Raw genomic sequence first — 11,194 nt, forward strand, 5'->3', positions numbered from 1 at the left:
TTCTAAGAAGCTTACTATAGGTACCAATAAAATGGAGATACTACCAAAACCTTTTTCAGGTTAATATGGAAGAGGAAGGGTAGAACTTATAGATGGAGGCTAAAAAAAAATTAAGAACTAAAAGAAGCTAAAATAATATTTTGGGATTAATTTAAATAAAGGCATGGAGATAAGGACATTGTGAAATGCAAGTAAGCCTGTCTAGAACACCTACAACCACTTTCTCTTAATAAATGATTCCTGTTGGAAGAACTATTCCAAGAGTTTTGCCTTCTTAAGATGCAAAGTGGGGTGGGTCCTTACACTCTGATAAACTGAAAGACAAAAAGGACAAGTATAAAAAGTGATAAAGGGGGCACATAACTAAGCCAGAATATCATCTCTAAAAAGTGAATTCTGAACTCCATCAACACTCGCTTTATTATATTTCCTGGCTATAAGAGTCACAAATATATGAAGTCACTACAGGTAGTCCTCTACTTACAACAATAATTCAGATCAGAATTTCAGTTGCTAAGCAATTGGTGGCAAAGTATAAATACATCCCTTAATGACAACAGTGTCTGCAGTGTGAGTTCAGGAGAGTGCATGAGGCTGCAAGGGAGTTGAGAAGAGGAGGGAGGGGCTGCATGAGAGGTGCTGCACAATTTCGTTTTTGTGTGAGAGTATGAGGGCTTGCACAAGAGGTGCTGTGTGGGTCAAATAAGGTGCACAGGGGTGCATGAGAGTGCACAGGGTTACGCAAGAGGTCCTGCATGGGTTGAGGAAGGGTATGAAAGAATGTGTGGGGATATATAGGTGTGTATGAGAGGTGCTGTGCAGATCAGAGAGAGAGAGAGAGCACAAGTGTGCAAGGGTGTGTGTGTGAGGTGCCACATGTGCCTTGGAGGGTGGATGGGAATGCACAGGAGGCACCATGCAGTTTGGGGAGGTTGCACAAGGGTGCAGTGAGGAAGGTGTGTGTGGGATGTGCAAATGTCCAATGTGGAGCTAGCACAGAAAGGCTAGGAGACGGTGCACAGGAGGGGGTTATTTACCCCAGCAACTTGCAAGCTTTTCTGCTGGCTTCCTCACTGATTTTCTGGGGAAGCCAACCAGAAAGTTTGCAGAGGGATTGCGGGGTGCTTGGCAACCAGTTGAAAGTGCACATGGATTGCCAAGCACCCAGATCATGATATAAGATTATGGGGGTGTTGGAATGGCGAGACCTCTAAGGCCTGTAACTGCCATTTGTTCAGCACTGTCATAACCTGGAAGGGTTGCTGACTAAATGGTTGTAGGTCAAGGATTGCCTGTAGATACCAGGTAGGGATGAAATATGGCTGTCTCATCTCAGAATCTGTTGTTCTGTTACCAAATGCATCGTGGTGAAGATGCTATTTATAAAATCAAAGGGAACTCATGGGTTTTGTGTCACCAGCCCTTCAGCATCTCTGAACTCATCAGATGCTCATGAAGAGGGAAGATTCTAGTAACAATTCAGTCACATTGACTCCCCAGGAAGGCATCCTGTCACCAGCTGCAGCCTTACTGGGAATCCTCAGAGAGGTGACTGGCCAACTGTTATTCTATGGGGTTCTCACCAGTGGTTGGATTCAGCCAGTTCGCACCACTTCGGCAGAATAGGTAGCTAATTTTTTGTGGCCCAGGCCCAGAATGGACTTCCGGAAACAGCATCCACACAGAGAACTGGTTGTTCACATATTTGAATCCCACCACTGGTTCACACTCTCTACCACACAGGATATTCATTGTATAAAAAACAGAGAAATTTCTAACCCCCCCCCACAAGATAGAAGTCATGTGAGGATGGGTGGCATATATTGTGCTGATAGAGCTGCCAACGAGAGGTGATCTTTGGCCCAGCAGAGTAGCCCAGGTGAATGACTCGGGCAGCAGAGTGAAGCTGGAGAAGGACACCAAGAGGAGAGGAGAGTGACCAGAAAACTGTGTGCGCACTAGGATTTGTGTGTTCAGCTGCATAGATTGAAAACCTTGTCTGCTAATGGAGGCCTTCCCAGCTCTCTCAAGGCCATATTGTGCTTTGGGACTGCAGATACTGAGTTGCAAAAGCTTCTGTAGCTTACCTGGGATGGATAGGTGATCACAGAGACCTGGAAGCCAATAAGGAGGGTTCCACTCATTCCTAATACAATCACCATTTGGAACAGCTGCCGGTACTGCACCTGGAAAGACAACACCCCGTCTACATAAAGAAAAGTAAAGTCTTACACTTAGGCAAGAAAAACCAAAAGGACGCATATAGATTGGGTGAAACCAGGCTTAATAGCAGCAACTGTGAGAGGGATCTTGGACTCTTAGTGGACAATCAATTAAATATGAGCCAAAAGTGTGCAGCGGCAGCCAAAAAAGCCAATGCAATCTTAAGTTGCATTAACAGAGGGGTTCAATCAAAATCGCGTGAGGTACTAATACCACTCTATAAAGCCTTAGTAAAACCACACCTAGTATACTGCAACCAATTTTGGTCCCCACACTATAAAAAAGATGTTGAGACTCTAGAAAAAGTGCAGAGAAGGCGCCAAATAGTCTCTAATGTTCCTTTTATTTCAGGAATGCCAGCAGTTTCACATAGCCTCCAAACAATGGAGCTTGCTTCCTTTTCCCCTGTAGGGGTCTCCCAATACCCAGAGTTATTCTCAGTCTCACCATGCTTGCAGCCAAAAGTCCTTCAAGCAAGCTGGCTATTGTTTAACATAAGGTATGCCCACGTTCAGAAAGCACTCTGACTTCCAGCGCCACAGGATCTGCGGAAAAACTCTGGCAAAAATTCCAAGGAGAAGTGTCAGGAGTTCTAAATACAAGTGGCAGGAAGACGAATAGTTGTCTGCCACACCTCTTCATCTCCGCCCCTGCCTTTAATCCACAACTGAGGATGGGAATACATTAGCAGCGGTGACTCTTCCACCCTGAAGACCGCCCCATAACCTCTCGCTGTTCTCCTCTTCTCAGCTTCCGCCGCGCCCGCACATCAATCACTGGCCCCATGTGATCCTCCTCTCCTGACTCACTTGCCTCAAGGCATGGAGGTCTCAACCTTTCCATCTGGGGGCTGGCAGACGGCCCAGGCTCCGCCTCTGTTCCTGGCTGTGACAGCTCCATTCCTTCGTCACCCGGCGCCCATTCCTGTGCTTCCTCATCTGAATTGGCCACTGAGTTCTCCAGCGGCCGACAGGCCACAACAAAAAGACTGGACTGCTATCTGTCAGAAATGCTGTAGGGTCTCTTGCTTGGGCTGGAGTAGATGACTGCAAGGTACCTTTCAGCTATTCTGTTCTGTTCTGTTCTGTTCTGTTCTGTTCTGTTCTGTTCTATTCTGTCATTTAGAAGTTCCCTTTCATACTCCGTTGTTGAAGCAGCAGAGGAAGAAGCTCCGCAGGTGCAGAGGTGCAGAGCGGATGCAGTAGAGGATGAGGTGGAAGCATGAGAGCCAGGCACAAGTCTTCAGATCAACAGGTTCATCTACCAAAAGAAGGCAGTCAGGATGTCCTCCAACTAAAATGTCTGTCCATGGCCTAGGCGAAGTCATTTGCAGAGAAAGCAGGATTTGTGCTACAAAATCAGCACCCACACCCACATCCACCCACACTCACACCCACACAGTGCCAGCAGGAAACCCACACCAGCCTGCAAGGTCTCTCTTTTTGATCTCCAGCCTCTCGTGCTATCTGCTATAAATAGGGAATTTCATGGATGTGGGTGGTTAAAAGAAAGTCAACATGATGGTCACAATGATACAATCAAGGGTCTGGCCACTTTTGAATGTATGACACACATTAAAAAAGGAGTGGAGCTTTAATTGCACTATCACAACCACCATATTGACTTTTTGGACCATGCCCTGTGGTCATCTAAAACATACATGATACAATGTCAGAGTACAGATAATGAAACACAATCATAGGTTTCTGTTCTACAAGCACCCCCACAAGCACCATTCACGGGCACCCAAGACACATTCCAGAAAGGTGGGCAACGAGCGAGAATTCAGGGGCACCCTTTCCCCAATTGTCAGGGTATTTGGGGAGGGAGTTTCGCTATCACAGCTCCTTCTTGAATGGGGAGGAAATGCCTCCCACAACTGGGCTAGGAGTGGGGTAGAACAGGGCATTGCCCAAGGATAGGTTTTAAAACAAATAACTCCCATTTCTTCCTTTTAAGCAGTCTTCTTTGGCCCAGGAGATTTTAGAGCATGTGATGCTCACTTACGGATCCTGGTGCTATCAAATGAAAGAGGCCATTCTGGATAGACATGGAGTCACAGAAGCCCTGAAGGAAAATAGGAGCATGTGCAGGAAGAGGAAGGAGGGGAATGGATCTGGGAAGGATGCAAGGTCGTCTGCAGAAGCCCTGGGCATTTGGTTAAGAAGGCTCTGAAAAGGAACTCTCAGAGGCTAAAAAAGAAAAGTCAAAGCAGGCTGGGTTCAATGTCAGGAGAAAGTGAGGAAGAAATAATGGGCGAGGACCTTCCGTTTTGCACCAGTCCCCTCCCAGAAGAATATGGAGCCCTAGCTGGTCGTGTTCTGCCCCTGGGAGAAGAAGGAATGGCTGCAGTGGCTAGGCAAGGAGGGGCCCAAGGGAGCTTAGTGAGACGAATGCAGGTCCTGGGGCCAGATCAGTTATATTCCAGGACATCAAAGAAACTACAGAGCTGTGCTCAGGAATCGCTGAGAACTCCTAGAGGACTGGAAGGCCCCAGGCAGCAAATCTCCATCTTTCACAATGGGATACAGGAAACTACAGGCTTCTCAGCTTGAAGTTGTTCTGTTACAGAAAGGGGCGAGACAACCTATTCTCCAAAGCATTTGATTGCAGGATAAGAAGTAATGGGCAGAAGATACAGAATTACTACCAAAAAAAGAACGCAATCATTAAAATATGAAGCCAGAAACCAGTTTACAGATAGCTCAGAGAATGAAAGGTTCTTTACTGAACAGTATAGAACACAGTGTCTCAATCATGGATAATAAAATCTGTGCCAAATATGAAATTTAATATAGAATAACAGAGTTGGAAGAACCTTGGAGGTCTTCAGGTCCAACCCCCTGCTCATGCAGGAGACCCTATACCATTCTGGACAAATGGTTGTCCAATCCCTTCTCCAATGTCTTATCCAGTCATTAAAGAGAGATCCAGCCTAGAACTAAGGAGAAATTTCCTGACAGTGAGAAATTTAATCAGAGGAATAGCTTGCCTCCAGAAGTTGTGGGTGCTCCATCATTGGAAGTTTTTAAGAAGAGACTGGACAGGCATTTGTCCAGAATGGTTTAGGACAACCATGGGCAGGGGTTGGACTAGAACAGGACTTTTCAACCTTTTTACCGATTGTACCACTTTTAGGATATGGCAATATTTGAGTACCACCTAGCAAGGTGTCAAAAACTTGATGACCAAAAAAAACCCCTGTTCAAAGTTGCAATTGCACTGAAATGACTTATGACCATTTTTCACACTTATGACCATTGCAGCATGCCCAGGGTCATGTGATTTATAATTGGATGCTTGGCAACTGATTCATATTTATAATGGTCACAGTGTTCCAGGGTCATGTGATCCCCTTCTGCAACCTTTTGACAAGCAAAGTCAATGGCAGAGCTGCTGGTGGCCAAGTGCTAAGGCAGGACTTCCTTTCCTTCCTCCCTTCCCTGGCTCTCTTTTTCTCATTCCCATCTCCTTCTGAAGGAAGAATTTGAAACCCGCCCCCATATTTTCCCTCTTCCATATATTGATCAAACAAGGAAAGGCCTCCAGAGACAGAAAAGACAAGCTGCTCAGTGAACTAGCTTAAAAAGGCACATTCCCCTTTAAGAATTAGCTACTGGCTAGAAAGGAAAGTAAGGAGCACAGCCGGCACTTAAGGAAGAAAAAAAATTGTAAGTACTGGCTGCAGGCTAGGGCAGCCTCCCCAAATGGCTCCATTTATAAGTAAAGGAATGCTACAGGCAAAATCCATTCAGGAGAAAAATACTTCAAAATCCCTTGCAGCAAAACTTACAGCTAACAACAGCAAAGCAATAGAAGCTAACATGAGACATCAGCCATTAGCCAAATAGAAATTGCCAAACACTCCTTAAGCCCACATTGCACAAATCCCAGAACTTCAAAGTCACAAAAGCATATAAGAATCCTTCCACTCTCCATCTCCAGGCATTGCTGCCTTTTTTCATTCCTCTTGAAGGGCGACCCCTCCCCTGCTGCATTTCTTGCCTGTTTGCTGCTGCCAGCACAGGTGGCTGCCAAAGCATTTGTAGATCGGCTCATGGCCAGCTTGCTTGATTCCTCAGCCTGCTTGATTCCTCCTTCTCCTCCGTACAGCTGACTCCACCTTCTCCCAAGGCTGCTGCTTTTTCTCTCTCTCCCTCTCCTGCCCAAACTGCCTCCTTTTATAGCCTCTCCTGTCTCCACCCCCTCCTCCTTTCTCATGGGGGAGGGTGAGCCAGAAGTGAGCCTGGAGCCTTTGCAGCTCCAGAGGACTCTCTCACTGTAAGTCCTTGCCTGTGCTGGCTCTTTCCCTCCCTCACTACACTTGGCTAGGCAGGGCTGCGTATCACCTGCCACTCATTAATGTACCACAAGTGGTACGCGTACCACCGGTTGAAAAGCCCTGGACTAGAAGACCTCCAAGGTCCCTTCCAATTCTATTATTCTACGTTCTAAGACATTGCAGGAGTAATGTCCTTGGATAAATTAACAAGTTGTACATTTGTGAGCACTTGGACAGTGGTATTATAATAAATGGCAGCCAGTATGATTTGTATTATGCAACACTAAGATTTTCTCCCTCTTTGATGGAGTGATTAGCTTGGTCGATGAAGGGAATGCCTCACAGATGTTCTCCGAAGACCCCAGCAAAATCTTCAACAGAGTGCCTCGTATCATTCTGTTTCATAAACTTGGTAAAACATGGGGTAGATGATAGTAGATGGACTCGCAGTTGACTAAATGATTACACATGGTCCTTCATGGCACCTCTGCAGCTTGGAGGTGAGTACGTAGTGGTGGTCCTGTCCTGAGCCCTGGGCTCTTCAACATTTTTATCAAGGACTTGGATGAGGAAATTGAGGGGACACTTAGAAAGACACTGTCAACGCTGCTAACATTGGATGTTCTTGCTTTGACAACAGATGGAGATGCAGCCATTTTCCTTTATTTTATGTTTTACTCTTAGAGTTAGAATTAGAAGATACTGGGGGGGTGAGGAGGAATGTACATGGGAGTTTAGTTAGACATAACAATACTGTATGAGGGTGAGAACCAAGGTTTTTTGTAATAAGAGATGATAAGAAATGGTGGGTTGAAGAACTGGGGGGAAACATTTCAAACTAATTGGAGAATGTGATTTATGACTGTTAACTAGAGGAGGGAATTGTGCTTTGATACTATGTGCTCAGGGGAGGAGAATTCAGATTTTGGCTTGGCCTATGTACGTGCGGATGTTATGCTACTCAAATAAAGATTCTTTAAGGTAAACAATGCCTCAAAGTTCTTTGATGAGTTTTATCTATCGGAACCATGACAGACACCATTAATATAAAGCGACAGCCAGCACGCCGGTGGAGAAAGAGCTTTTGCAGGCCTCCCAGCTGGGGGCAAAACCCAAGCTGCTGGGACAGCTAATCGGGGGGAGAGTTAGCAGATGGTCTGCCACTGAGGATTCGGGTGAGTGGAAATATCTGTCTGCAGCTCTCAGTCAGTCAGTGGAGAAATTGGTGGAGAAATTTGAGGGGCTAGAAATGAGAAGCGGAGAGCAACCTTCCCATTCCCCATATGCCAGTGATCAGGACAATCAACTCCTACTGAGAGGAGCCCCCAGCCCTTCCACAGAGCAGGCAGCCTTCCTGCTCCTGAATCCCCCGGCCAGGACCTCCAGTCCCACGGAGAGAGACAGCACCAGTCGCCGCCCCTCCAGAAGCCCCAACTGCCGCCGACAAGATGAGGGCCCGGGCAGTCCCTGGGACAGCCAATCCCCAGACTGATGTGCATATTGATTAATCAGTCTGGCCCCCCTGAAGCAATGGGGAGTATGGCAGCCCCCGCAGGTGGGAGTGCTGACCAGAATTTAGGGGACAGTATCAATATACAGATGGCCCCTCTGTTTCTGGTCACTTGTAGTCCTGGATGCAGAGTCATGAAAGGACAGCAAGGACAACACCCAATGTCCTAACCCACCCAAGAATATATGATATATTTAAGGAAACACCTGAATCCTGCTTTCTCCCTTCTTATCTACAGTGTGCCAGACTTACTGGGTGAAATCTTTATCTTATGTGTGTCAGCTTTGCTGGATGGTTTGCTTATACAGAATAAATACAAGGATTTCTTGTCATTTGTTGCTCCCCTCATTTAGAGGAGTCCATCTCTATTCAGCTGAATAAAACATAAAACTTAAAGGCACCTTTTGGTTTCCTGTATTTCTTTATCAAGCAAAACCTCAGAACCTGCATATCAGGAGGTCAACAATCTCTGAGCTTGCAGCAGCTAATAGAGATCCTGCAGCAACTTGGGGTGGTGCAGAGGCCAGAAGACCAGCAACTGGTGGGAGGACGACTGCAGCAAGGGGATTGGTCACTGCCCCCGAATGTACAGCAACCGCTGGGGGCCCTACAGCAATCGAAGATGCCACAGCTCCTGGCAGACCAACAGTAGGGGAATGGCAACAACTCCCACCCAGGCAGCAACCATGGGGGGGGGGGCTACAGCAGCTGAGGATGCCACAGCTCCTGGCAGACCAGCAACAGGGAGGACAACAGCAACCCCCACCCAGGAAGCAACCTTTGGGAGACCTACGGCAATTTGGGATGCCACAACTGCCAATACTGCAACCACAGCAGGGGGGGTGGCCACAGCACCCGAATGTGCAACCCCTGGGAATGCGTCAGCAGCCAGAGTGGGGCTGGCAGCAACTGAGAGTGCAACAGCCACAGTGGGGAGCCCAACAGCCATTTTATCAGCAGCCAAGGTGGGGCCAGTAGCAACTTGGGATGCAACAGCCACAGTGGGGAGCCCAGCAGCCAAAGATTGCTTCACCTTTTAGAGCAACCTTCGATGGGGATCCAGAGAAGCTGATCTTTTTCCTCAACCAAGTGCACTCTCATTTGAACCACTATACCCATCTCTACCTGGACCCAGCCACTATGGTTGATGTGATTGCGTCCAGCTTAGAGGGAGAAGCATCCAAATGGCTGAATAACTTATATAATGAGCAAGCCCCCGAATTGGAGGACCCCCACCTCTTCCTCCTAGGACTGAGAGAAAAATTTGAGGACCCATCCATTGCCCTCAAAGTGGAAGAACAAATCCATAAGATAAAACAAGCCGACAGGCCTGCCCTGGAGTACATACGAGGGTTTCGCAAGTTAGCCAGTCGGATAGAGAGGTGGCCTGAGCAGTCCCTAGTCCATCACTTCAGGGAAGGGTTAGACGATCACCTTTCCCAGGCCTGCATCTATTGAGTAGTGCCTGATCAGCTGCAAGACTGGTACCAGGCAGCGGTAAGATAGACATTCAGCTCGCCCGCTACAAGAAGCCTCCCCCACCTGAAGCCGAGCCAAAGCCAGAGCAACCCAAGCAGCAACCATCACCCCTGCAAACTTCCATTTTCTGCAACTGCTGAAAGACCCAGGCCACCTGCAGGCCTGCCAATCAAGTGCTTCTGATGCAGACATCAGGGACATCGAGCAGCAAACTGCCCAGTCCCCTACTCCCAACAGCAGAACAGACTGGGACCAGCAGCGAGAAAGAAACCTGCCCAGCAGCCAATGAGAGAGAAATCCAACTGGATCACACAGGAACCTGTTGCTCAAGTCACATCTTCCACACAGGAGGATGCTGGGACTCAGGCTGGACCCGCCCCCGCTCTACCCTCATTCGACAGCGATGACGAAGGAGAGAACAACCCAATGGTGAGTCAGTATGTCCCATCTTTCTCTCTACCTGCCAAACTCATAATCCCTAAGTCAGGGGCACAGGTAGATTTAAAAGTGCTAGTCAATTCCAGATGCTCCCGGTGCTTCATTAGCTTGCCATTTGCCATGAAAATGGGCATATGAGCAAAGCCGCTCTCCAAACCCATGAGGTTTGAGCAAGCCGATGGCTCCCTGATGGGAGGGACTTTAGTCACGCAATTAACTTAGCCCNAGGGGGAGAGGAAAGAGAAAAAGAGGAAAGAAAAAAGATTGAGAAAAGAGAGGAAAGAAAGAGGAAAGAGAAGAGAAAGAGGAAAGAGAAATAAAGGAAAGAGAAAGGAAAGAGAAAGGAAGGAAAGAGGAAAGAGAAGAAAAGAGGAAAGAAAGGAGAAAGAGAGGAAAGAGAAAGTTAGAGGAAAGAGAAAGAGAGAGAGGAAAGAGAAAGAGGGGGAGAGGAAAGAGAAAGAGAGAGGGGAGAGGAAAGGGAAAGGAAAGAGAGAGAGAGAAAGAGGAAAGAGAGGGAGAGGAAAGAGGCATAAAATAATTCATTTGCATTTAATTGTAATGGTTGAAAGAATGTTCGGAAAAATGTTCGGCCCTCCATCACGTTCACTTCATCCAATCTGGCCCTCTTTGAAAAAAGTTTGGACACCCCTGACTTAGCCCCTACGCTTAGAAATAGATGAACACTGGGAGTTTATTTGCTTCCTGGTGGCTCTAAAATTGACTGAGACTGTGATCCTGTGATGACCCAGGGCCCCGAACAGAGGCAAAGCAGTCGGCTGGCAAGAGAAACAGTCCTTTAATCACTGCCAATGTTCCACAAAAGCTCCCACATATGCTGGCAAGAGTTCAGCCAAAGCACACACACACGTTCCTTTCAGCTGCCTCTGGCTAAAGGCAATTTCAATGCAGCCAGGGAAGTTTACAATGTCCTCAAGGCAAGACAAATAACAAGAAAACAAAACAGAAACGTAATGAGTCCTTTTAACTCTCAGCTTGCCTGCAGACTGCAAGGAGAGACTCAGAAATGCAGTCTGTGGTTGTGAAGCAGGAAACCAACCGGTCTGGAATTCAAACTGTCCAGGTTGAACAAAGACAAGAGCACAATTCACAACTATCTCAAGATACCACGTTTGCTCCCAGCAAATGCCCCACCCCACAGTGTCTCCTTAAATCTTAATCCCCAGGTGTGCCTTGTGGAGTGGGGCGAGACGCTCTCCTCCTGAGCAACTGAGCCTGCCTCTGTTGTTCTCTCTCCTCTCTGC

The 11,194-nt window shown here is 47.3% G+C and overlaps 1 protein-coding gene across 1 annotated transcript in view; it reads right to left on the reverse strand.

The window, feature by feature from the left end:
- The window catches only part of LOC107291839 (solute carrier family 2, facilitated glucose transporter member 11-like), a 38,805-nt gene that overhangs the window by 26,260 nt on the left and 1,351 nt on the right, over window positions 1–11,194 (reverse strand). Inside the window, exons 2-3 of the mRNA XM_029285024.1 lie at window positions 3,365–3,483; window positions 2,088–2,186 (exon numbers count right to left, since the gene is read on the reverse strand). Of these exons, the coding sequence (XP_029140857.1) occupies window positions 2,088–2,186; window positions 3,365–3,483 (218 nt within the window). The remainder of the gene's footprint in view (window positions 1–2,087; window positions 2,187–3,364; window positions 3,484–11,194) is intronic.

The sequence above is a fragment of the Protobothrops mucrosquamatus genome, unplaced genomic scaffold, assembly GCF_001527695.2.
Source record: "Protobothrops mucrosquamatus isolate PMUCROS unplaced genomic scaffold, P.Mucros_1.0 scaffold1196, whole genome shotgun sequence".
NCBI lineage: Eukaryota > Metazoa > Chordata > Lepidosauria > Squamata > Viperidae > Protobothrops > Protobothrops mucrosquamatus.